At 38.6% G+C, this 26,982-nt stretch overlaps 1 protein-coding gene across 11 annotated transcripts in view; it reads left to right on the top strand.

The window, feature by feature from the left end:
- The window catches only part of KCNIP4 (potassium voltage-gated channel interacting protein 4), a 452,377-nt gene that overhangs the window by 407,870 nt on the left and 17,525 nt on the right, over positions 1-26,982 (top strand). For all 11 annotated transcript variants that reach the window (XM_074587704.1, XM_074587698.1, XM_074587705.1 and 8 more), the window contains one exon: positions 21,774-21,843. In XM_074587704.1, the coding sequence (XP_074443805.1) occupies positions 21,774-21,843 (70 nt within the window). The remainder of the gene's footprint in view (positions 1-21,773; positions 21,844-26,982) is intronic.

Raw genomic sequence — 26,982 nt, 5'->3', positions numbered from 1 at the left:
TCAAATTCAAAGCTTTGATGCTGATCTTCAAACATTGGTTCTAGACCTCGTATGATAAGCGCTCATATTATGTACTTAAACCTCTCTAAAATTATCTGTGTTAGGCCCAGTGGTATGGTCTATAAAAATTAAAGTCAGTTTATTCAGAGGTAGAGCCTATGAACTGCAATTAAGAAAGCCTTCAGGATGACAAGGAAGCCACTTAAATATATTTATTTGAATTTATGTCCCTCTCCAAAGCTTGTGGGTCTAAATATTAGCCACCTTCATGAGCTACACTGATCTGCTGAGAATAGGTGCATGAAAGAACAAGGTAGCTTTATCCACATTTGTTTAACAGCATGGTAGTTAGAGCGTTTTCCCATTTAATAGGAGTATTAAAAAGTGAAAGACAAATTATAAATTTGATAAAAGTAATCAGGACTTTGAAGAGTAAAAATGAGTTGGTGCACTGAATAAAAATAATTTTCACTGTATAAATAATTTCTCTCCCCCTGCAAATTTTTGTTTAATGATGAAGGTGAAGGTTAGGTATAGCTACCGTGCATTTTGCTGTATGTGCACTAACTTGTGCAAAACCTGAAACACCTCAATGTAATTTTCAGGGTTCTGAAGTTAAAGTTTTCAGACTGGTTTAACTTTTCTTATACATTTGTATCTATGATGTTCTAGGAACACTGAATGTATTTGTTTTGGTCACTGTAATTGGAAATTACTTGTTAAGAAAGGAAGTATGAGAAATGTATATCTGCCCTGCACATGGATGGCTTTTACAGCTATTCTGTTTGCCCAGCCTCTGATTTATGACTAATACAGATGCATAGTTCTGTCTTTCACTTCTGTCTTTCAAATATAGTTTCTAAAATAATCAATGTCTTGATTATAATGTATTTAGTACAAATGGAAATTGTGTCCCCTTGCATTATATTTGTCAAACAATAAAAGCTGACAAGGGACATAAGCATTTGACTAGAAAAGAGGTTAAAAAAATGGGTGATGCAAAGAGTTTGAATACCAAACAGAGATTTTCGAAGTCCATTCCATTTTCCTTGCTTCCTCACTTAACCTTTTCCACCTGTTCTAAAGCATGACAAGGGGAAAAGACAACATAATCCTCTTAGTTTACATCTCTGGAACACCGTGGATTATGAACAGAAGGTTTCATACTACGAGAAATAACACTTTGGCTTGGATCAGCTACATCTGAGTCGTCAGTTTCCCCTGTCTCACAGAGTTGATAGAATGTCTTCAGTTCATTGTGATCCCATTCAGTTCTACACTGAATCCATGTGGGTTTGTTGTAATGAATAATTGCCGATTCAAGATTAATACAGGTCAGAAGAGAAAGAAAACACCAAAAGTGAGCATGACAGACAGTGGCACTAGTGCAAGCACGCGTCGGTCCTCCAAAGCTTGTTCTTGCAGATGAAGTGGCTCAGAACTTAAATATGTTTTTCACCCTCCCCCACAGAGTCCTAGGACAGCAAGGAAGATTTCATTTGACCAGCAGTCAGTGCAGTTGCTTTTCCCTCAAGATTTGAGGAGTGTCTGTAGAAGCCCTTGGGTTACACAGCATGTAATCTTAGCAAGAGTGGGATCTTTCCAGATGCAGACTTTCTTTCTGACCAAACAGAAAAGAGGAGAGCCTGGAAGAAAAATGTAGGTCAGTTAAAGGTTCCCACCTAGCTCTCCTGGCTAACGTGAAACACCATGAAAACCGTTTGACCTATATCCCTCTGTGACTCTGAATATCAAACAAGGGATGAGTTGCTCTACTGGGTAACGGGGCATGAAAAATGCCCATTGTGCTGAAAGTTTTTAGAGAGGTTCTGACCCCTCTGCACAAACAGTGTATGAACTTGTGTATGAACAGTGTTGTGGGCATGAAGAGGATATATACACAAAGCACCACCAGCAACTTGTCTTTTTAAATAGATGCAGTGATGACACCTGAACAGGTTGTGCCTCATGCATATAAACTTGTTAAATTTGCAGCACAGAAATGCCAATAAAATAGGGAAAAAAAAAAGTTCTTAATCTTACTAGAAAATAGGATAGTAATAATTCAGACTGAAAATTTAACATCTCCCCATGTTAGAAAACTCCTGTGACTTGCTTAGCCTTAATAAACTAAACAGTAGACAACTGCATAATGAAACTCCAAGCAAGTAAACCTAGAAGCTGGATATCACGTCTGCTGTCAAGAGACAGATTTCTGAACTCATCTTTTTCTGTCTAGAGAGTTTCTGAAGACATGTATAATGCACATAGCTCAAACTTCCATTTTTTAAAATAGAGTTATTATTTACTAGTTGTGCTTCAGATCAATTGTTTTCTCAATTTTAGATGACTGAAGAAAAACTTTAAAAAAACCCCAACCTTGCCAAGGCGGAATTTTGTTATTATGTTTCAAAAGCACTGGCCTTCGTTTACTAGGGGCTTAGAGGGAACTTTTCCATATTTCAAACAAGGCTATGTGAAAATCTTTTAACAAACTGAGCAATAAATAATGCTTAAATTCATTATATAGTTCCTTCAGGAGTTAGTCAAGAAACTTGAAGCTTTTCAAATATAAGAGTAAAAATAATTTGGAGTTATAGTTTGACAGACCTGGCGTATAGTTGTCAGTTGTCACAAATTTACAGACCTTAATGTGTTCAGTGGCGATAGTCATTTCAATTAGTCTCACAGTTGCTGGCAGAGATTGAAATCTTCTTTTTGAAAATTAATAATGAACTCAGTCCCTACACTTCTATTCATCTCCTGACTTACTGCTGTTCATGGAGATACTTCACATCGTGTTCACTAGGGAAAACCTGTCATCTAGCATACCAAGGACTGTCTTCATAATAGTGATTGCTTACTTCTGAATTGTCTCTGAAAGATGTAGATGCCAAGTCGCTAATTAAGCAGCATATAAGAAGACCGTGATTTTAAGCACTCAGTATCAATAATAGTGAAGAGCACCAAGTACCTCTAAAGTTCTTTTTTATGCTAAAAAAAGTCAGTATTACATTTTGGTGGAATTGTATTGCTCTGTGTGCTTGTCTGCCCTTCCTGTCTGAAATTGGCAGTGCCCTGTCCTGTGCTCTGGTGTGCTCTCAGTGTGCCATCGGTCATGCCAGGCTGACACTTGATGCACGGTAAATACCTTCTGCTCTGCTAACCAACTGCTCAGTGTAACTCATCCGCTGCTAGAGCTGTTTTCTACCACAGAGCTTTCATGTGTGTCAGTATGTGATATCTGAGGAGTATAAATGTTAATGTACTAGAATATGAGCAGCAAAATATCTCCTGCAGCTCACTGCAGCTACTTTTTGCTGCAATTGGACTAAGCATTACAAAGCTTGGTACGTGAATTATGTGAAATTGTTGGATTTTTGTTTCTGGGTAATCACTAACATTAGAGAAGTAAAATTTGGTGCCATGCACCATTGATGAGGTTGTAAATTAAAAATGCAGTGAGTAGACACCTCTTATTCTCCTTTCTCCTACCTGTGCCCTTTTCTTCACAAGGTGAGATGAATACTAATTGTAACTGCTATAAACATTGGACATTACAACACACAGCTTAGCATAAAATGTTTTAATGAGCTAATTCATCATTTGAGAAAACCGTGTTCAAAAAAATCCTTCTACTTGGATTTCTTACTACCGGTTTTCTTAAAGAATTTTTATATAAAACATGATAATTCTGTATTAAATCCTGTACTAAGTTACGTATTACGCTGCAATTCAGAGTCACAAAGCGGACATGCATATTTTCAGGCGGGTGTCCAAAGCCTGCAAAATGGTAGCAGAGGGAAAAATATATGTTCTGGTGATACTTCTGGGTGGTGCAGTTCAACCATTTGGGTCCTGCTTCCTTCAAAGCTTCACAGAGAAAATCTTATTTGTGCTGGACTCAGGGATCTGCTCTGGATCCCAGGAATTTCCAAGTAATTTTAGATCTTTACAGTTTTTTTCTTGTTTAAATTCCTGATCAGTTTAAACAAAATCAGCAATACTTAGGTTTTGTCAGAAAGCAGTGAAACCATCAAAAATCTTTTCTTGATTTCAACAGAATTAATTTCTGATTTGAAATTTCTTTAGATCTACTTCTGTGCTAAATATAAACACTGGTAAATCTTCAAATAAAACTGCAAATCACAAGTGCCAGAGCATGAAGGTCAAGCCTTTCAGTGGCATGGAAGTTTATTAAAAGTCTTGGGCCAACCTGCATTTATCTTTGAGTGAAAGTCTAAAATCCAGTAGCTAAAAGAGCCGATATTCTTTAGAACAGCTGGACATTTCTGCAGTTGCTCTTCACTCTGATTATGTGAATGATTCTCATGTTAACTTTCAAGTAAGGGAATTTATTCAACCCAATCAATCCCATTGTGAAATATACTTAAAGGACCTTAGATATGGTGAGTATAACAGAAGAAAGAGGAGCCAATAACTCAAAGGACAGCATGATTCAGTAAACACAGCATGAAACTAGAAGTCTAAAGACTCTAGCCTTTTAGCTCTCTGGCTGGCTTATTAACTGCCACACACCTTTAAAAGCCTTAACTATCACGCTAAAAAGCCTTCTGGGTTGCAAGAGAGCATTATACCAGTGGTTCACTGCCTGCATGGGCTCCACATTGACAACTGCCTAATTTAATGTCTCTGATCTGACAGCCAAAACCTTTTAGAGTGTCCCTGGCTATGTGAGAGATTGCTTCCCAGCCTTTGATCAAAGTCTTCTCAAACATGCCCTGGGAAAAAAGTGGAGAACACCCGTGGGGGGGCTGGTGGCTGTGGGAAACTGAACTTTCCCAGGAGCTGGAGATAGCAAAGTTCATCCTTACAGGAGAGAAAAATGAACACTGAATTCCTCAGTGCTAAGAGTGAAATGTGTGTTCTGTTGGCAGTGTATGTGAGCAAGACCATCTACCCCTCCATGACTAAGCTCCATATCTGTCAAGTGGAAATTACAGTAAGCTCATGTGTGAAAACGCACTGATGTAGGAATCACTCTACGTGGTATTTCTAACAATGATTTACTTGCTCCATTTATGCATCTCTGATGCTGTGACCACATTCACCGTGACCTCACAAAAAGAAGTGTCAAGAATAATTTTCACAAGTAAACCCCCGGTAGCTGGATATAGAAATATTTGTCTCTGACATGCGATCTACCAGCAGTTAGAGGTATCTGGACAAGAGATATGTGATTGTGCTTGTGATTAAAAATGTCAGCACTAAGAACTGGAAACTAAGCATAGGAAACTTATTATACAGGAAATCCAGGTTCAATAACTAACTGCCATATTGTCCTGCCGGACAGTTTCACCTGTTTCCTAAGCTTTTAGGACCAAAGCTCTTTGTCAGTCTTTTTCCATGTCACCCAGTACAATGAGTGATTTATTACTATTAACGAAGTTTTAACACAGGCAATGTTTGTCATCTTCCTCCAGAGCAAGATGAGAAAGTGACACAATAGAAAACAACAGAGAACTTTAAAATGAAAGCAGATGCAAAATTAGATTCAACTTGACATTAGAGAGTAATAGAAAATTTGTTTATCGGTTTTTAATTCCTCCTGTAGATTCACAAATTGTGTATACTTTTAAAATTTAGCTCATTACATTTATAATGTTATTTTTCCAGGATAAAAATCCTGCTTCTTTTAAAGTCAGTTCATTGATTTTAATGAACCATGACCAAATGTCATGAAAATTTTTTTACCCTCTTAATGTTTTTTTCACTATAAGGTGGATTCCGGAGCTCTAGGTAGAAATGTGGCAATTAAGATTTTGTTCAGCTGATTTGTCCACCACTACCACATTAGCTATCTGTGATGAAAAGAACTGCACATTCCTTCAATCTGTCAGACAACCATAATTTAGTGGTAATTGGCTCTAAAATCTTCCAGTCCAGTCCCAGAGGAAGATATTCCCATGAGGCAATACCAAAATGTAGTCTAATTATTATGGGTTTTTACCAGTAGATAAGCAAGTACCTGTCCCTGTTACCCTGTGCTGGAAAATCTGATACTTTTTCTATTCTCTTCAGAATATTTTTTTCTTTCCTCCTATATTTATAAGCTATGAAAGAGTACGCATCCCAGTCAAGGTATACCCTCCATTCAATTGGGAGCATGCGGGGCCTCTTCAGAGCGCTCAGTTGTTCACCAGAGGACCTGAAACTGAAGGTTTCAGGTTTTGCTCTGCAAACGAGATGCCTTTCTCCATTTGGTCATTGCCTTCTGCATTCAGAGTTCCTGGGAGCAGCAGCAGCTTTTGGGAAATCTCAGGGCACTCTAGGAAGTTTTCTGCTCCTTTTCCCATTGAAGACCTAATTAGGACCCTAAGATTGAAACCCATCCGTTTTCCATTAATCTAACTGTCTCAACACTAAACAGTCCATGAACAGTCTAGAAGCTTATGCACAGGAATCAATTTTTTTTTGTTTGTTTCTTATCTCTAAGTAGTATAATTCTCCAGATTTGAGTCTCATATCATTCCTCTGGCTTCATCAAATAACCACACTGTATCTGATTTTCAAAAAATCCACTGTACTTCCAGTACTGTTAAAAATGAATAAATCAAGTTATAGAGCATCTGTTTCACTGAACAAGAGATGTAGTACCATCCCCTGTAATGGAGCCCAAGTTATAACAGCTTTATTTTCTTATTCCATTCTCTGAAGCTGCAGTTATGGAATAAAGACAAACTTTATGTGCCATAAACTTACCAGGTTTTGCAAGAAGTTTTTATGCCCAGCAATTTCATCCTCAATGAATCTCCGTAAGAAATGATACCACTATGAGAAATGGAATCTTTCTCAGGCCCTACCCTGTATGATAGATAACTTTCTAGTTATCTTTTCCCTTCTTGTGGTCTGTTTTAACTGGGAGATTTCTTCTGCTTCTTTTTTTGTTTCTCTATGCTGTTCATGTTTTCACAAAAATATACCAGCAAATATCGATGAACACTTATTTAGGTTTATCTCAGTGTTCAGTTACAATGATTTGACTAGTGCTACAAATTTTAGAAATGCTACTGAAAGCAGTGTATCAAGTATCCACATATGAGACAGGGAAAGCTTCATAACAGTATAAAGGAGATTTATGTAGTTTTTTTAGGTCTTTTGCTGTGCTAAAAAAAGTTATCAGTTTGTATTCCTTACTAAATTTCAAATTACATTCTGATGCTTTCCTGGTGTCTTTTACTGAATTATAGAAAGAGTATCTAATTTGTAAGTAGCAATGCTATATCTTCCCCTGCCTTATGGAACTGTTCACTCCTTCTCAAAGGCATTTAAATTTATGGCCGAAAGCATTGCCACGAAGGCCACTGTGGCCCTTCCATGATCCCCATAAACAGCAGAGCTCTAGTGGTGAAGTGTCTTCTCCGTATCATGGACCCATGATCTGGGGAGGCCTTTGGGCAACAGAATAAAGGAGATGTCAGTGTGGCTGGCTGGCTGAGCACAGGTGTGACAGTGAGTTTTTGGTACATGGAGAGGGGAGTTTGTGGCAGACATTGAGTGCCAGAGAGCCTCCAGGATGAGGGACATTGCCCTCAAAGTGTGAACATGGAGGAAGCATTTCTTCCCATGAACCGCGTCTTTCTCTCACTCGCAGCAGCTTCATAGACGTCATTGACTCAATTGCTTCTGAATTTCACCATTGTATTTGGTGAATCAGGTCCTATTTATGCTAACGTCAGGCTCAGTTTTATAAATATTTATGCATGTAAGCACTTTTGTTCTTATGTTTGCAATGCTGGGGCCCTTCTCCTGAGAGAAAGTGTCGTTAGTAGTGGAGAAAGCAGAAACCTTTATAAAATATAAATAATGAGTACAGTGTTTGATTTCCAGTTTCTAACCTGCTCCCCATTGACTTTTATGCTCTTCACCATTTCTGTGAGCTGAAATTCCTCAGTGCTTTTCATCCTAGCTACCACTAACCAAATACTGATCTGTCTGCTATTACTACTGTACGTCTTTGAAGGAAACAAAGAACCACTACTCTGAAAAGTAGTGAAATAACATGAATTAGGATGTGCTTTCAGGATGAGTGTCTTTCATGCAGACATGTGTCCCAGCAATGCAAAACTCACAGTATTCTTACTTCATGATTAAAATTAAAATTTGAGTTGGTGTCAGTACTTAGTATCAACATCCAATTGACTGAAAAACACACACACGAAAAATCAGATCAGCATTTTAGACAGAACATAGTTCTTTTCTTTTCACCCCTGACAAACCGAGTTTGCTTCATAAATACCTTGTACTAAAGTCAGGCTTTCTCATTTTCAGGTATGCCTATAAAATATAAATTATTCTGATGGTGCCAGTCTTCTAACCTTTAGAGAAGGTTGTTAGTACAGCTTCCTCCACAGTGAATCTTCCACTCTTTAAGGGCACAAGGAGCTTCTAGGGAAAACCAAAGCTGAGCTTCTAAATTCTAACTCCCTCATGTAAGAATAACAAATACATAAAGTAGAGAATTGACCTATATTCAAATATGGCTGTTAGGGACTGGTGATGTCCTTCATTCTGCTCAAGTGAATCACTTGAGTGGGTCTAAGGGAGTGCACTTGAGTGTCCAGCAGTTGCCAGCAAGGACCTATTCTTCCTCCTCTCACCTAGGATTTCAGTCAATTTGAAGGGACTTGATCAAATGTGTCCCACACAGGGGAACGTGTGAAAGGCAAGTCACAGAAGCAGTGCCCACCTAAATACGTCTTCTCCCAAGGGCTGAGTACCTTGTCTTTGCCAAAGTGTTTACAGCAAACTGTACTCATCAGTATTTGAAGCATGGGTTCTGCTACATTTAATTTAATTATGACTCCCGCCTAGTTGTGAAGTCAGGATTGTAAAATGCCCTCTTGTAGTGACAAGAGAGGGCAGAAACAGTAAGCACCTTTCAGATGCCGGGGACTCATCCATAAAGCGTCAAGCTTTGGGGCAAGCTTTTAAGTTCAAATCTTTAGTCATGTTGTTTACTGTTGTTTTACTGCCAGTGCTAATAATAGGAAACTAAAAATTACACTAGTTAGTGGGCATTGCTAAACAAAGAGCGGCGCTGATTAAAAGCGTTGTTGGCACCTCGCCCGCTGCATCGTGGAAGCAGCCAAAGTGTTGATTGTTATTTACTGTGTGAAGCCACACATGCTGGATGTGAGCCAGTTCCTTTATTTCTGCTTGTTTTCCTCTGAAACTACCACAGTAAGCAGGGGGTGGGAAGAAGCTTTTGTTCATTAGAGCATCTTTCGATGGGAAGCTCAAAATCTTGTACATCTTTTCTGTGCCATTGGGAAGCCTTATCACAACTCTTCTACGGGTAACTAAATAGAAGCAAGAAGTTTTGTGGTTCACCTGATGAGACAAGGCTTGGAAGGAGTTCTTACATGTATTTCACCAATGGGTGTCAATGGACACTGATGCTGTCAAATCCACTAACGTTCCTAGAAATGTAGACTGCTGCCACTGAGCTATAAAAAGAGTCTGTAACTTCTGTGACAGAAATGATAATGCAACAACCTGCGGTGTTGCCCCTGCGAGCCTGTAGATGAAGTAATTCTGCTGTACTTTAGATCAGGGAGGAAAGATAGAAAGGAAGGATGTCCCTTTACACCCAGTAATCAGGGCATTTGGGGGCTGTTAGTTTGCCTCCTGTGTTCTAGGTCCTCTGTTAAAAACTGCTTATGCTTTACACCTGTAGCCATAAGTAGGAAAAATCATAGTAAGGCTTTAGAGTAGGGAATGGGACAAAACACTATCTGAGACAACCACCAGTAACCATTTCAGAAAAAACACCTTCCTTTTCTATTACTCCCTATTTCTTTCATCCCATACAGCTTCTACAAACAATAGAGAAAATATTTCTTCACCTCCATTACTAGCTCCCAAGGTTCACAAGTATTTGAGTAATACTCACTCTTGTATTACTCACAAGTAATACAAGACTAGAGTATGTTATTTTATGTTCTGATCTGTAAGGCTAAATTCTGTAATAACCAAAAACAATAGCAAGCTATTTTAGGAAGACTATTCAGCCCTCTTAAAATCAACAAATAAGTCTCATCTCAGGTGTAGCTTTGGTCAACGTATTTCATCATTCGTCACTGTTTGTCTACAGCGTCTTTCTATGGGGTTGCACAGAAGTTATTTTTAAAAATGTAAACCAAGAACTATTTCCATAAAGAAAGGGTGCTGTGAAAGCTTTTTTTTATAGCTCAGTCCTGAGAAAACTAAGATGAGAAACCTAATCAGAAAAAAAAAAAAAAAGCTAATTCAGTTTCAATAGACAGGAGGTTAAATTAATAGCTGTCCCTTTCCCGATAACATGAAAAGTAGAAGTGATAATTGAAATTAAAAACACCAGCGGTTTTCAATGTAATTGAATTGAACACAGGTTATTCATTAGAGAAAATGAGTGAAAATCCATCAAGCTAGAGATAGGTCATTATAAACATACCCATTCATATATACATATATATATATAAATAACACGTATATTATTGTATGTAGTGGGGCCAATATCCCACAGATGCAAAGAATATTAATGCTGGACTTAGATTTAAATTTTTCATAAGAGTAATTTCAAGCAGTGTAATAAATAAAAATTAAAAAACCCCACACTATCTTGTATTTTGGACTTTCAAAATTTCTACTCTCTGAGTATCTTCATGTGTCCTACACATATTAATGTACTGGGACTCTCAGCTCTCCTACAAATTAGGAAAGGCTTCACTAATGTACTAATTAATCTTCATTTTACTCCAGGAAGCTTTTTTAGAACAGAAATTATATTAAATTCTTTCAGCTATAACTATGTTTTAAGTACGCTTTGTCCTATACTTTGTATGTGTTCTACTTTAAATAGACATAGCATAATTATCGAGCATGAATTATGCTCAAACAGGGAAAAATTTCCTGAATGAGTCCATTTCTGGTTTCTCTGGTATACCCAGATCTACATTAGCTTGGAAATTCTTTGTTTATCAGTACAGTATTAGTAATTCATTAATTTAAATAAATACAGAAAATAATTTTAAAATGTTAGGAAAGTTAGCAAAAGATTTCAATTATTTAAGGGAATATGAAAACTGATTTGAGTAAAAAATCCATATTTCTGAGTTGTCTGAGGAATTATCTTCTCTCTCTGAGAAAATTAACTGGTGTTCTATTATTGGGCAAGTGGCATGAAGAAGGCAGCTGTATTTGTTGGCTAGAGTAGCTGGTAACCCAGTCATTAAACCTTTATAAAAGGATGTAAAACTGGAGGGGGCTCCCCGTCTAGCAGAAAGAAAGAAATGACACATTCTTATTAGTATACCGAGTGTGGTTTATGTGTTTAATCTGAGATGTTATGATACAGGTTTTGCTCACTCCTATGGTTTCATTTGCACAGATCACACCCCGAACAAACACTTTTCCGTTGAGCCTGTTTATTTGCCATGACTGATGACCAAGCATCCAATGCACACGTGTTCAATACTTTCTTTTACCCATGTCTCCCACCACAGCCTGCCTCTGCTCATCTTCCCATCTCTGCATATTTCTTGGTAATTAACAGCAGGTCCTTCAACAGCTTTTCAGAAGAAAGGCAGGTAAGGTCTGGACTTGATCCATTGTATTGTAGGCCTGGACAGACCCCAGATGATAGGTCTAAAGATAGAATAAAACCAATTGGCATCCTTTGTGAGTAGTTTGAGACACTGTCCTGCCAGTCGTCCTCCCAGTCCTTTGATAAACTGGCTTTTATAGTAGGCAAACAGCAAAGTTTAAGAGGAACACAGAGGTGGGGGAATAATATAATTGCCTGATCAAAAGAGCCAAAGTAGATCTCTCTCTGTAGTCATTGCAATAATCTCATACATGCACTGATTTCCTAAAAACTCCCTCAAAGCTCCCATTTGATGTGCTGAGGTGTTGAATGATAAATCTATACAAAGGAAATTAAATGTTTCTGTCATTCATCTAGCTTCAAAAAGATGTGTTAAAAAGCAGGAGCCCAAATACTGACAATACAGCAGTCCAGAAGACGTAAGTTCAAAGACGTTGTTCAGAGAAATGACTGTCTATAATAGATTACAAAGACATGGGTTTTTTCCTTTTAATCCATAGGAGAAATAACTCCTGGAAATTTTACCAACACCTAATGGACAATATCTTGCTTATAGTTCAGTCTCTCTGAATTCATTGCTCTCTTGGGGGGGGATCTAACTGTGGCAGGAAAACAGCTGCTCTCCTCTCCCTACATCTTCTTCCATTATTGCTGCTTGTAGATGTATTTAGAGCAAAGGAAAAGAAAAAAGAAAAGGATCATAAATATATTTGTCTGGGTTTTTTTTAATCTGTATTAATGAGAATAGAAAAAGATCTTTTGAACTGTCTAACTATTCCCAGGTTAGTTTTCCCAGTCTTAATTTCTAGTGCTTTGTTCAGCCACATTTCAAATATTTCAAGAGAGAGGGTTTCTCTGAATTAGTTTTTTGAGGCTGCTTCAGAGGCTAGTGCATCACATCTCTTTTAAGCATATCTTTTGAGGTATTTTTCAGGCTGCATTTGCTTTTCCTTTAATGACATCAAAACCTTCTTTCCCCCAGAAACCTCATTTTGTTGGTACCATCTACTTTGAAGTCCCACTAAAATAATTCCATTTTCATTAGCTGCTGCAGGTTTTTTTCCCTGCTCTTGGTGTTTCTCCGACGTTGGCCAATAATGCGATCTGAACTCTAGCGATGCCACCATGTCCCTTTTCATGAAGATCACTTCTGATATGTGTTTTGCTTTTTTTCAAAAAATATCAGTATAAAAAATAAACCTTGTATTCTAAGAGTACTTTCAGGACATAAAGTTAATCATAGTAGCTATCACTTCAAAATAAATAGGCAATTAAATTTATTTGATGGTGAATATATCAAGCACAAGATAGATTTGTGTTTACTACAGAGAAATGAGTTACAAAATTACAAATTCAACTAGCAGCGAGGCTGAAGATGTGTTCCCAGTAGGCACATGCACATAGAACACATGTATACATCACACATATACCTATACACATGGCCAGCCACACAGGTCACAGACAGACACACAGAGCAGTCACATGAACACAGCAGCGCCAATGGCTTCATCCCAATCCCCTCTGTGGCTGAGCAGCGTGGAGGTGAGAATATATATATACACACACGCACATATGTACAGTGTGGATCCCTCAAGCAGCTGGGCTCAGACTCTGGACTTCCCTGATGCCCAGTAGCCAACCTCCCCATTGTGTTACCCTTAGCGACCCACTCTCATCCTGGCTCCCAGGTGATGTCACTAGCTCACCGGCTTATCCGACTTGATCTTCCCTAGTGCTCACACATTCACTCACGCTCCCACACATGCTCCATTTCCTGCACCAGGGACACAGGAGTCCTCCAACCCATGGTCTGACCCCAGCTGCTGCACTCACACTCCCATGCACACCCGTGCACACACAGAATAGAGAGCCCTCACCCAGGAAAGACCTGGAAAGGGGCTTAATAAGAAGACAGGACAGATTGCCCTGGTCAGGCACAGGGCACGGCCAGCCAAACAAACTTACCAGTCAACTGTATACACGACCAGGACTTTTTATACCCTTATCCCACTATTTTCCCACACTCGTTCCTCCTCAACTCACCTAAATCCCTCCCTTTCCCCACCTTTGGTTGCCCACTAAACATCCCATAATAAATCTTGTGCAATGCCCAAATGCCCTTCCCCTGCATCCCATAATGCGTCCCCTACCATGAGGTGGCAACCTCCTTCAGTCCAAACATTGACTCAATGCCCAGACACTGGGGCTGAGACTCCACTGGGACAGCCCCGGGGAGGGCCAGGATGGTGTGTCCCTTCCTTTCCGTCCTTAATTTGGGTTGTGCCCCTGTGCTCCCCTGGGCTTGTGGAGCTGGGCCTTTGATGGGCTGATGCCTCCTGGGATGTCCTGGGAGCAGCCGGGACAGGGCAGTTAGGGGTCTGCAATCTGCCATTGTCTCTTTGTGCTCCTCCGCAGGTGTGCAGACAGGCTTTTACCACGTAACCGAACAAAATCCAGCATACTGCCAGGAGCAGCATGCTTAGAAAATATAAACAGTTTTATTAAGTATAAATGAAATATAAACAAGTTTAGTCTAGAAGTGTATTGGCTTGTGGTTTTGTTTTCTGCTCTGCTTGAAGCACATTCAGTGGTCTGCAGACATGACTAAATTGTTTTATAGCGTGTCAGCTGGATATTAGCTAAATTTCAAAGCCATAAGACATACTAAAACTGTAAAAAGCCAATTCCCGCATTGGCCATAGAGGAATACGGTACAGCAGCCACTGAATACTCTTCTTCCTGTGTCTGCAGGCTATGAGAATTTTAGACAAATTTAGTGTATAAACTTCTCCTAAGTAACGTTTTGCTTGTGCAGGTCCACATCAGGACACGATTCACTGCCATTAATTACTTGCAATTAAATAAAACACCTAGTCAAAATAAACCTTGTTTTCATCAACAGCATACACACCTACTTATATCATCTTTGAATATTTTTCTTTAATGTCCAAACAAGTAATTTTTCAATATTGCTTCTCCTTGCCAAATTAAGGTCACCCCTTTCTCATGGCCCACAAGCGCTGCAGTTGCTGAGAGCACACTGGGTTTTCCTGTTTGCTGTGGGAATTTACCGTATCAATGTAATGGGATGGTATCGCTTACACTCCCTCACACTAACAATCCTGAATTGCACCTGCTTTCTTTCCCGAGAAGGGTTCTGTTTCTGCATCCTTTCTCTAACTTATGCTACAGAGACAGCACAAGGCAAGATTTGACACAAAGTGAGAATGAAGAATAATATTAGGGAAGATACTCTTTCATGCTTTTCACAGAATGTGCTAGCTCTTAAGAGTGAGCTGGGACTTCAGATCTGTCTGACTGGAAATTTGCATCTATCTGATGCTGCCTTGGTTTGATCTTGGACAGTTGTCTGACAAATGGGGTAATAGTTGGTGATAACCTGATTAAGGGTTATCTGTGAAGGAGCTTCTGAAATGGAAGAAAAGATAGAATCATAACATCGTAGAATTGCCTAGGTTGGAAGGGACCTTTCAGATCATCTAGTCCAACCATCAACCTAACTCTTTCTGGAAAAGATTTTGAGATGTGGGGATTCAGAGCAGAGGTTGATAGACCTCTTCTTTCAAGGACTAGGAAACAGAGACTATGTGAAAATGGTGCCCTATTGCAGGGGTAAAGAGAAAAGAGACAGGCAGGAGCAAGGCAGCAGCCAGAGGAACCAAGAAGAGGCTCAAGGCGCTGGGGAGATCTCTCCCTGCGGAGTGGAGGGAAATGGACATAGAAATGACTGGGAGCAAGGTCCATACATCAGCAGAACTGAGCAGCTCCGGATGAGCCCAATGGATTGACAAATCTCAGAAAAAGAGGTTGGGCTGCCCTGTGTCGTATGCAAACTGGGACATTACAGGCACTCAAAGGAGGCATTTGAAACAAGCTATTGCAGATTTGTAGCTGTAGGAAGGAAAATGAAACACCTCAGAAACCCTGACATGGAAATTTTCACCTCCATGCCATCATTTCTCTTTGGCTTTTATGTTACTTTCATTTTTTTGTTTTTTTTTTCTGTAGTGTTAACTTCATGAAGTATAAATTTACTACCCCTGCTCAGCCAATTATCCCATCTAAACACAAGGTATATGTATTTTTAATGACCCAGCAGCTTAATCATAACAGCACTTAGGTTCTTCATTTCAACAAATGCAAAAAATTTTTTAATGTGACGCTGCTTCTTTGAGTGAATTTTTTCTGTTCGTCTTTGATCCTCCCACCATCACTCTTCTGCTTTGGTAACCACTTACCCTCCTGGTTGCAATCAGCCTATGGCTACAGAGCCATTACCCAAACAGCAACTCGGGGAAGTGAGAACACTGTTATCTGTCACAAATTGGCAAAATACAGAGGCTATTGAGGTCAGACATGTCGATTTAGGTTTTGAAAGTGGCAGCTGGTAAGATTTATAAGGCTAGTTCTTTATGGATCTAGCTTTGTACCTGTACGACAAATACCTGGTTGGCTCGGCAGCTGCAGTACAACCCTGATCAACGCTGTTCTGGCAAAGTCTTCAGGGTGGATGCCATGTTGATATTGATGTGTCAGCCTTTGTGTCAGGGTACGAAGGGGCACTCTCAGAGTGAGATTTGTCTCTTTTTCTCCTTCTTCTGAGGCATAGTGAGATCACACTAGACATGTTTCACCGAAGTCCCTACCTTTTCCCCCCTCAGAGGGACTGTTTGTACCTTAGTTTCTTGTGTGTGCTCCTTTTGACACATTTTATTTTGAAGGAGGCTCAAGATAGGAGTAATTCGTGAACTGAGTATCACTGGTCTTATTCCAGATAATTTATATAGTGCTTACATACTTTAGGGAATGAATTTTCAGATCATCTGAGTTCTCTTGTGGTTACATTTTCTATAAGCCTAGAAAAAACACTTTACATTTCAGGTATAAACTTTGCTGATATAATGCATTAGTGTAGTCACACTGAAAAAACCCCTTCTATCTGCAGGCCATCTATAGCTACTGATGTGTTGCCATGGGAGGCCAATATAGGCTAAATGCACATCAATGTGCACTGATTAAACATCAAATACATGGCGGTGTTTTCGGAATAAAACTAGATGTTTAGTCCAAAAATACTAATTGTCTTTCTTAGTGGGAGAAATTAATTTGGTATTGCAACCGATGTGAATTGTATAATTATCATTTGGCTTGGTTTTCTGCAAATATGAAACTCATAAGGCGGCCTATGTTTCAATTATATGCATCGGAATAAACATTAGATATAGCAAATTTAAATCAACCTTAAGTATGCAGCTTTGGAAGTAGGCAGTGCATAAAATTAAAAGTGAATGTAAATGAAAAAATGTAAGCTTAAGAACCTATTGTCTCAAGTCTGTAACCCACACCCTTGTGTCCTGAACACTACTTGGCTCAGTAGGTGGTTTAGCTTATTTGCAGTAAGAATTCATTGCTGGCTCATACTCAGCTTGACATCCACTGTAACCCCTCATCCTTTTCGGCAGCGCTGCCATTCAGCCAGTCACTTCACAGATGGTACTGGGGCAAGGGACGATTTCTTCCCAGGCGCAGAACATTGCAATTCTTTTTGAGCTTCATGAGGTGTCTGTTGGCCCAAATTTCATTATCAATTTGACCTAGATTATGTTATTAAATCAAGCCCATTTGTTAAATTCTCATGCTGTTTTGCCCAAAGCCCTATTATACTCAAATGAAAAATCAGGAACTGGGCTGGGCTATGGAAATCCACTGTGGGTTTAGGTTGTGGGATTTTTGGTAGAATTAGCTTTAAAGTACACACATGCTGTTTCAAAATTGTGCATGTGTTGTTCCATTAAGTTTTGTGTTTATGGAAAATTTAAATTTTCAGTCACAGTGGAAGTACATGCAAAAAGAGAAAATATTGTCAGTCAGAGATAACTAATTCAATGGACATGAACATATACCTAAAATGAAGCAGAACAAATACTGACAGCAGATAAAGCATAGGATGAAGAACCTGTCATGCAAAAGCCCATAATTAGAATATATTTAAAATTGCAAAAGCTCCTAATGCAGATTAATCCGTCATACTAAATTGTTTATTATACAGACAAAAGTCTGAGTTTAGAATTTGTTTCTCCTTCATTCTCTTTCCTACATTTCACTATTTCTCCTTTTTTTTGTGTCTTTTTTGGTTTGCCTCTTGTCTAAAAAGGGTGTTGATTAGGTAGGAAAGAAGAATCCACCTATTGCGGTACTCATAGAAATACTGAAAAAAAGGCAGTTTAGACAGCATGAAGCTTGTAAATAATTTACAGGTTTTGGAGTGGTTCATAAGACTATGTGCTGGAGGTGTAATTTCCCCAGCAGTAAAACTGCAGGCAAGAGAAAGCATCAAAAGGCAGAATGATATTTATTATTCTCTGTCTCTTCTTTCTGTCAGTTTATCTTATTTGCCTTTAAAGGAGAGAGGACTGGACTCAGGCAAAACAGATCAAGATGAATTTTTCCTCCTTTTTATTCTTCAAAATGAAAATAATACATCATTAATTCAATTTTAAAAGACCGTCAAACATAAATTTTCTGTAACAAAACAAATTCTATACAGCTGAAGGAAAAAAGAATATGGGAAATGTTTTACATTTTTTCTTTCAAACTATTTATTTTCCTTTCTTTTATAAGAGTTTAATGAAAGGTTAGAAAGATTTTTTTTTTAATTACAGTTGGTTCAATGGAAGAAGTCAGCAATAACTTGACATAAAGCCATGAGGCATACTTAATTACAATATTAAATCTCTCTCACTGAACTAGAGAAATCTCCTGATAAACACCATAAAGCCAGATTTATGAGTCAAGAGGTAAATGATGTTGGCTACATATATATTTAGATTAAAATCATTTAAGAACAGAAGTGTTCACAGTCTTGTATAGTCTCAGAGGAAAAATCCAAGCTAAAGAAATAAAAGTTTCAACCAAATATTTCTGATAAAATTAATTGGCCAACATCATGGATTTTTGATGAATGTCCTTAGGATACAATGGCTACAGATCTCCAAGGATGGAAAAGGTAAGCCCTTACTGGCAATGCTGTGGTAAAAAGCAGAGGAAAATGCAGAGAGTCAGTCAAGATAAACTCAAGAGGTCATTTCTGGCTCTACTAACACGCAATTCTGTGAAAGTAGGTTACCTTTTCAAGCAACGTTTCTTTCAAACAGTATGGTGAAACCGGAGTTCATTAAGCATCAGAAAAAAGTACTACCTTTTAATAAGGTATGTAGATCGTGGATTTCTCTAAAAACAGGCTGCTAACTTTTTCTGAACTAACAAAGAATAAATTAGACAAATTTTTCCAGAGTACCTTTGATTCTCCTCTAACATCGTAACACTTAAATGAAGTCAGGAAATGGGAGTCTTATTCTTCACAGCTTCGGACTAAGGACTGCCAGTCAGTTGGAGTTGCTGGCATTTCCTGTAAAAAAGGGGAGAGCACTCTTTGCAAAATTAACATATTTTGTATGTCTTTTTCATACAAGGAAAAGGTAGAAAAATCACTTTGCATCTTAATAAGCCATAGAGTTAGACAAACCTAAATGCACATTTTATCATTCCTTATTTATTAAGCTTCTCAGAAAAATAAAAAAAATGCAAAATCTGAGTTGTAAAAATTCAAATGTATAGCTTTTCTTTCTAGTTTGCGCAAAATGTGCCTAGGTTTTTGTCTGAAAAGAAGTTACATGCAGAACAGAAAGAAACCATGGCTTCTTTTTCGAAATTCTAAAATACTGCATTGTCCTGTCACATTCCCACCCAGCTCAGGGAAAAGGCTGCGATATTCTTTCTTGAGCAGGTCTGTGAATGATGTAGAGTATATATCGATGTATGCTTGGACGTGGAACTTGTGAAATACCTTTGTTATATTTTCTACATATAACAATAACTATATTGTTATATCAATGAGTATCTGAATACTTCATTGATGTTTTCTTTATTGTAAAGTACAATACAAGTAAAAATACTGCTTTTTTGCATGCACTTACACAACTCCAAAAGGCTTCACATAAAAAGACAAGCAGTGTAGTAAACCTGCTGCGGACCACAGAGGCACTAGACCACCTGACTACAGTCTTTTTGGGAAGCTGGTAAAGCAGAGAGAGATGTTTTAGAATGCCCTCACTCCCAAATACGTGACAGGCAGGGAGATGCCACCTCAATTAACGGATTGCTCCTTACCTGACAAAGGGTAGAGATGCTAGATGCATTTCACTGTTCCCCCCACTCCCCAGGGCTTCGGTTTGAAAGGCAGTGGGGCCCAGCAGTCAGTGTATATCTGGTCTTACAGAGACCTCTGCTCTAATTCTGCCTCCATCAGTGACAGCCTCTGTGACCAGAAACAAATAATTTTGTACTTCTGTCTCTGTGACCGCTCTTTGTCTGTCTGTTCTTATCAAACAGAGTTGTTTCTTACTGTGTGTTTGCATGTGCTTAGTCATGGTGAAGATCTGATTTTGGCTGAGAATAGTGACATACATAAAAATAATCATAGATCACCAGATCTGACGTGTTTTTCGGGTGGTGCATTCATCTCTTGATTAGCAAGATTATAGTATTTGTTTCTTAGCAGAAGCTGTCAGAACTATGAATATCTCAGTATTCCTTATTTGATCTAATTTGATCTAATTGAATCCTATTTGATCTAATAGAAATATCATTTGGTCCCACAGGAAAAGCTGTTATTACACTGGTAAAATATGTTACGCTGCTCTTATCTTCATTTAAAGCTATTTCCTTTTTCCAGTTTAAGACAAGAAGCACTAAGCACTTAAGAACCTTAACACTTAATTTGTCTTCTCTTACTTACCTTTCTTTAGGTAAGTAATAGATGCCTACCTTTTAAAAAGTTTGCCAGGCTTTTTTCACTCTCTGTGTTAAAGAAGGAATTAAGCCAAAAATAAATTAAGTGCATTGCCCAAAGTCATCTGCTCAGTCTGGCAAATTCAGGGCTAGAAGTCACCTGTCTGGTCTTTGATTTCTGTGCATGACTCAGTAAACAATACAGTATTCCTTCTGCTTTTCCTACCCCTTTAGGTAAGTCATTTTTGTAAAGTCACTGCTCTAATCCTCTTTTTTCTTCTCCTTCACTTCCTTTCATTTTCTCTGTAACCGCCCTACTCGGACACTTTCTGCTTTTTCTTTCTTATGTATTTCGGTTTGTGAACAAGATGTAAAGTGGTAGAAGGATCTGCAAGGTTTGAGTAAGATCTTCTGTGTTAGGGTCTTTTAAGTTAATTGAATATAGCTCTTCAAGTAGAATATGACTGCATGTTGTATCATTAATCATAGAATCGTCTAGGTTGGAAGGGGCCTTTAATATCATCGAGTCCAACCACTAATCTAACACTGCCAAAACCACCACTAAACCATGTCCCTAGGCACCATGTCTACCTTTCTTTTAAACACCTCCAGGGATGGCGATTCTACCGCTTCCCTGGGCAGCCTGTTCCAATGTTTGGTAACCTTTTCTGTGAAGAAGTTTTTCCTAATATCCAGTCTAAACCCCATGTGGTGCAACTTAAGGCCATTTCCTCTCATCCTATTGCTTGTTACTTGGGAGAAGAGACCGACCCCCACCTCTCTACAGCCTCCTTTCAGGTAGTTGTAGAGAGCAATAAGGTCTCCCGTCAGCCTCCTTTTCTCCACGCTAAACACCACCAGTTCCCTCATAAGACTTGTTCTCTCAGCTTTGTTGCCCTTCTCTGGACTCGCTCTAGAATCTCAGTGTCTTTCTTCTAGCGAGGGACCCAAAACTGAACTAAGTATTCAAGGTGTGGCCTCATCAGTGCAATTGCAATTCACAGTCCTGCTTGGTCAAGTGCTGCTAGTGGCTGTGGCAACAGCCACCCATGGCCCACAGCAACACCGATAGCTCCATGCACTGCAGCAGAGCAGTTGCTGCTCGTGTCTGTCACTCTGGTCCCAAGACTGACGTTTAGATACATGGCACAGAAGAAATTTTTGTGCCATGGGAACTCTTTAGGAAGATACTTCAAAGTGATACACATTTAATGCATTAATTTTTGGTTGAAAGTGCACAATCAGACACGTTACACTCAGAACTACAGCCATGTTCTGTGTGGTCTCATGAACATATGATTTGACTCAACTAGATTGGATGCTACTTATTTCTTGCCTTTCGCTTTTTTTTCAGGAATGCCCCAGCGGTGTTGTCAATGAAGAAACCTTCAAAGAGATTTACTCTCAGTTCTTTCCACAGGGAGGTGAGTACTTGGCGGATGTAATTAGTGCTACAGTGTACAGAGAGTTATGTTTGCTAACGCCTAAGTCTGACAAAAGAGCCCGTTGTTCAAATTAGCAAGATTGTTGTCTCAAGCTCTGTCTGAACTCATGGGGTACTTACTTGATGGCTGGACACATTTTAAGGTATGTATTTCTGAATGAAGTGCAGTGATATCTACAAGGAGTCAGTATCCTGTTATGATGTTACCACTTGTTTATGGGTAGCTCTGAAAAACAGGTTTCTCCAAAACTTTTTCCTTTCAAACTTTCGACACAGTCATCCCCGTTCTCTTTTAGTCCACAGAACCTTTCACAGTAGGAATGAAAACTCTTGGAGGCACTAAGGGTACCCTCTAATATCAATGGCAGAACGCCCTTGACTTCTATGGGGTTTCTCTACTTAAATGAGGGCTTTTTTTGCTACCCTTACTTTCAATTGATTAATTTCCAGGGCTTTCATTAATTTCTTTATCTTAACCTTTTAGTGCAATGAAGGTAACACAAAAATGTGCAATATTTTTTTTGCATTGAACCTTGGATTTTCTTTCGGTTTGAAATGTTTTCCTCTCTTTTCTGCCTCTTGCTTTTACTATTCAGTCTCCCCTCTTCATATTCTCCTACAACTCTTCAGTCCTGCCTCTTCATCTTCTCCCACCGCTCTGGAGATTTGCATGTTTCCCTGGGACTGTTCATACCTCTTTCTTTTCACTTGTATTTTTCAAAAAGCGCATTTAATTGGTAGGAACAAAACATCTCCCAATTAGTTTTATTTTGAATAAAGACCTAAAAGGGAAAGAGCAGCATTCAGTGTGGATTACCATCACTGAAATCCTTAACAAGTAGGCACGCTCAATAGGAAGAAAAAAAGGCTAAAAAAGTTGACCTGCCTACCGATTATTTCTGTATCTAAGCTTTTAAAGCAAGGTAACAATTACAGCTTCAGATATTGTATTTTTTAGTTACTCTGGCTAGTGAAAATAATTCTTTGCATGAGATTTACTACACCTTTACTACACTTAAAATAATTTAAAAAAATTCCTGTTGTTACACCTAAAATTGTTTATGGGCAAAGCAAAAGCTCACCTTTTACACAAGTAAAGCTAAAACCTATTGCTAGAATAAATGTAACCTTAAGTTCCTAATCTTTATTAGTCCTGACCTAATTGTTACAGAAATGAAAGAATATGAATGCATTATAATAATAATGATTTTATAAACACAGTTCTTAAGTTTCTACCCCTTTTCTTGGTGCTAATAGGAATAGGATGTTCATACTGGTGCTTTCCTCTTCCTCACTCTACGATTCACCTGGGGTCGTTTCTACATGTTTGCTAATACATTTGCCCCATTCCCTCTCATCCCACACCTGCTCTCCTCTGCACTGCATCCCATCTCCCTGCTGCTCAGGGCACTGCAAGCAAATGAAGCAAAAAAATCTTCTCTCCACTGCATCATTGTGTTAGAGGCATACATATATTCTACACAGAATTCTACATATTCTACGTAGAATAACTGCATGTTTCTGCTACCTGTATAAAGCTATAGCTGTGCCACAAAAGTAAAGCCAATCAGAAACCTGATCAATTGGAGAGACTGCTGTCACAGCTAAACCACGGGAAACAAAGCTGCAAGCTGATGAGCCTTCGCCCTGGGGAAAGCTCCCTATAAAACTTATGGCTTCTTAGTAGCAATGGTAATATTGTATTCCAGGGGCACCTGGATATTCGTTGCTATTTCAACAATGCCATTCCTCTGTCTGCAACAAGGGAGTTACACTTTTCTGAAAAAAAAAAACCAAAAAACAAACCAAACCAAAAAACAAACAAACAAACAAAAACAAAATAAAAAAAAATTTCTTCCTTCTTTTAACATTAGTAAAATACAGTAAAAAGTTAGATTTTTAAGCAGGGTAGAAAAGTATCAAATCCAGATAATTCACTTATCAGTAACAGATGTTGTGTATTAGTAACAACATATTAGTAACAGCATTTTTAGCTTTCTCAAAAAATCCATTTCAGAGATCTTAGCGAAGAGCACCGAGGAGCGACCACAGAAGCTATCCCCTTCCTCTCCCCATCCTCCACGGCCTCCACGCAATGGCATGCAGCCTAAGCAGTACATAAAGACAGCACAAAAAAATGTGAAAGCCTTATGCAGTATTCCTCAAAATTTCAGGAAAAATATTCAGGGGAAACAGCAGAAGAGCTGAAGCTCCTTGGAGGAGTAACATCTCACATCAGTAATCCTTGAATTTCTGGGGTCCCACTGAGACTTGAAAAATTTTGTGCAGGTTTTGTGCTGTTTTGTAGGTGCCTGTATTGACTTTTTGCCATTTTCTGAGAGGTATGGGAGCCAAAGTCTATTCTTTGTTCCTCACATTGGCCAAGGTATCTTCAAAGTCCAATCAGTTGTCTATATCTGCGTATCCCTGCTTGGTAACAACAGGGTGAGATCATCATATTTAAGTGTCCCTTTAAGCAGCTAGACTGGATACTTAAATCTTTTAATGTATTGCCAAAATATTGTGTGCAGCTGAGGCCTTTACAGTTCAGTTGCACTTAAAATATTGTTTTTATGTATGTCTGAATATTAAAGAGGAAAAAAAAAGTTTGAAAGTTGTCCCCACATTAAAACATGTGTGGTACATGTAGATCTGTGCCCCAGTTGTCTGTGTAATGCAAAACCAGATACAACATGTTGTATCATTATAACAATTCATATCTGAGCAAACAGAATGAAGTCGTGTAAGATTTTAAGCTTCAGGGTGACTAAGCAGTCACCATAAAGTCATTTTTCGAAGTCATCCAGCAAGTCACTTCATCAAGCGAATTTCAAGACTATTCAGGACAAGGGACAGGAGGAGTAGAAAGTACATAAGGGAGACGCATTAAGAGTAACAAAGGAGATGACACAGATCTGCAGTAAAATCGATGTATTTTAAAAGGCAGAAGGAGCTTTATGAAAAGCTTTCCAAGCTGGAAAGGCACTCCGGTTACTTCTTTTTAGAAATACGGGAGAATAGGTGCCCCCGTGTTCATGCAATGGATCACCTGAAATATAACTTGGATTTGTTCTCCAGACAGGCAGGTTGTAGATAAGAATCCAGACACTGAATAATTATTACACTCCTCCTCAGTTCTGAACAGAACAGATTATGTTCACGGTTTGATAAAGCATTCTCTCGGATGTTTAATGACTGCCATTTTTTGTCTCTGATGTTTAAAATGTTTTAATGGTGTATTTCAAAGGAATTCTGATCTAATATCTGTTCCTGTCTCAACCTGTCAAAATATCAGTTTACCCTACTAGTTATGATATCTGATCCCTGAAAAGAAAATATATTTTATTTAAAAAGTTAAGCTTTTGTCTCACATGATTAATTTTCAAGATTTAGCGGGGTAGGGCAGGGAGAAATCACACTAAGTAGCTCTAATTAAAAGAGTAGTGTACTTCATCCTGCTGTAGCTTTGAAGGCAAAATTTCAGACCAGAACTGCCTGAACAAACATCCCTGAAAAAGACCTCTGATTTTTATTTTTTTTTTTTCAGAAGGGGTTACTAGAAATAAAACATTCTCCAAGTAGAGATTTTTTTTTTCATATACCATCATGCAAAAAGAGTAGTATATTGTATCAAGAATGGGCAACAAACAATAAAAAACTTTTGTGTTTACTTTTGTGTTTTCTGTAAATCTACAGAAAATAATTAGGAATATTTCACATATTTTTAAGAAATGAATGCCAAGAGAATAGGAATTTAAAATTCAGTTTACAGTAATTATACCTCTATAATATGTTATTTCCCTGAAGATGGTTTGCATAGCATATTCTGTTGCACAACAGAAGTCTCAGTAGATCATAGAAAATATGACTATTAAAATCGTAAATATAAACTGAAGTCAACAAATTTACATTTTTCAGTTAAAGTGGGAATTTATCTGCTAGGCCATGCTTAAGCAATTACAGTGACGACTGGATACATGGATGAATGAACACATGTCTCAATAGTGAGGGGGTTTTTTTAATTCTCTGAAAATGCATTAACAGACACAGGGTTTAAAGTTTGCAGAGGGCTTTTTTGCTACAAGTATTTAACATCATATGAAATTACCATATTAAGACCAGAGACTTTAGTTACTAATATCAGGTCTGAATCTGTGAAGTACAAAGTTTTGAGTTTTGGTATATATCGTTCCTTGGGGTCAACGTGGCATTTCAGGTGAGTGACCCAAGACTATCACTCACTTCAATTCAAAATGATATTTTGGGCTGTGACAAATAAATGTTTTCAGGTTTGATATGAAAGATAAAATAGTTGAGTACCAAGAAATCAGAAAAAGGCACCTCAGCACTGATGAGGTTTTACCATGCTAAGGCGGGGTTAGTCCTGCAAGGGGGACACCAATTTCATAACACTTCTCACTTTAGTAAAAGTTTGTGAGGTTAATGTTAATTAACCTAAAATTAATGTAAACCCATGAAATAGAAAGAGCAAAGCAATGGGTATTAAAAGTAAACAATACCTCAGCCTACATTAATCTGCATGGCTTTGAGGGAGGGAGAAGAGCCTGAGGAAAGCTGACTTCCCCATAACCCCAGCAGCTTGTACCTCACATCAACAGGGCAGTCTCTGGAGAAGTTCTCTCTTCACAATGTATTACTCCTGGAGCAGGTTGTGCCTCTCGGAAGGTATTCAGTGGAAATGGAAGGATGGATCTTTACAAAAACGTAGAGGCTTGACAGATTTATATCCGTGCTGTCTTTTGTTTCTGCAATGAGTCGATATGCAGTGGCCAGTGGGTTTGAAAAGGATACAAATAATTAGTGAAGGGATCACTTGTTTAAGGTCATCTTTCAGAGTCTTATTGACCCCTTCAGCTAGTCACAGCCAGTTTCTCCAAGATTTTTAGGCACCTAGCTCTCATACCATGTTCCTGGGAATTAAGCAGCAAACCAGCTTTAAGAATCTGCTTCTCTGGACAGGATTTTATCTCATCTGTGGGTGAGCATAGCACCCGAGTGCAGCTGCAGCTTCCGGACAAGATCATCTTCAACTTGGGTAACAGGCCTCTCTTCAGAGTAAAAACGATACGCCAGATGCACAGATGGTAGTGTCTGCTTC

Source organism: Larus michahellis, chromosome 5, assembly GCF_964199755.1.
Source record: "Larus michahellis chromosome 5, bLarMic1.1, whole genome shotgun sequence".
Taxonomy (NCBI): Eukaryota; Metazoa; Chordata; class Aves; order Charadriiformes; family Laridae; genus Larus; species Larus michahellis.
The sequence above is the reverse complement of the archived record's forward strand: the minus strand, read 5'-3'. Positions and strand labels throughout refer to the sequence as shown.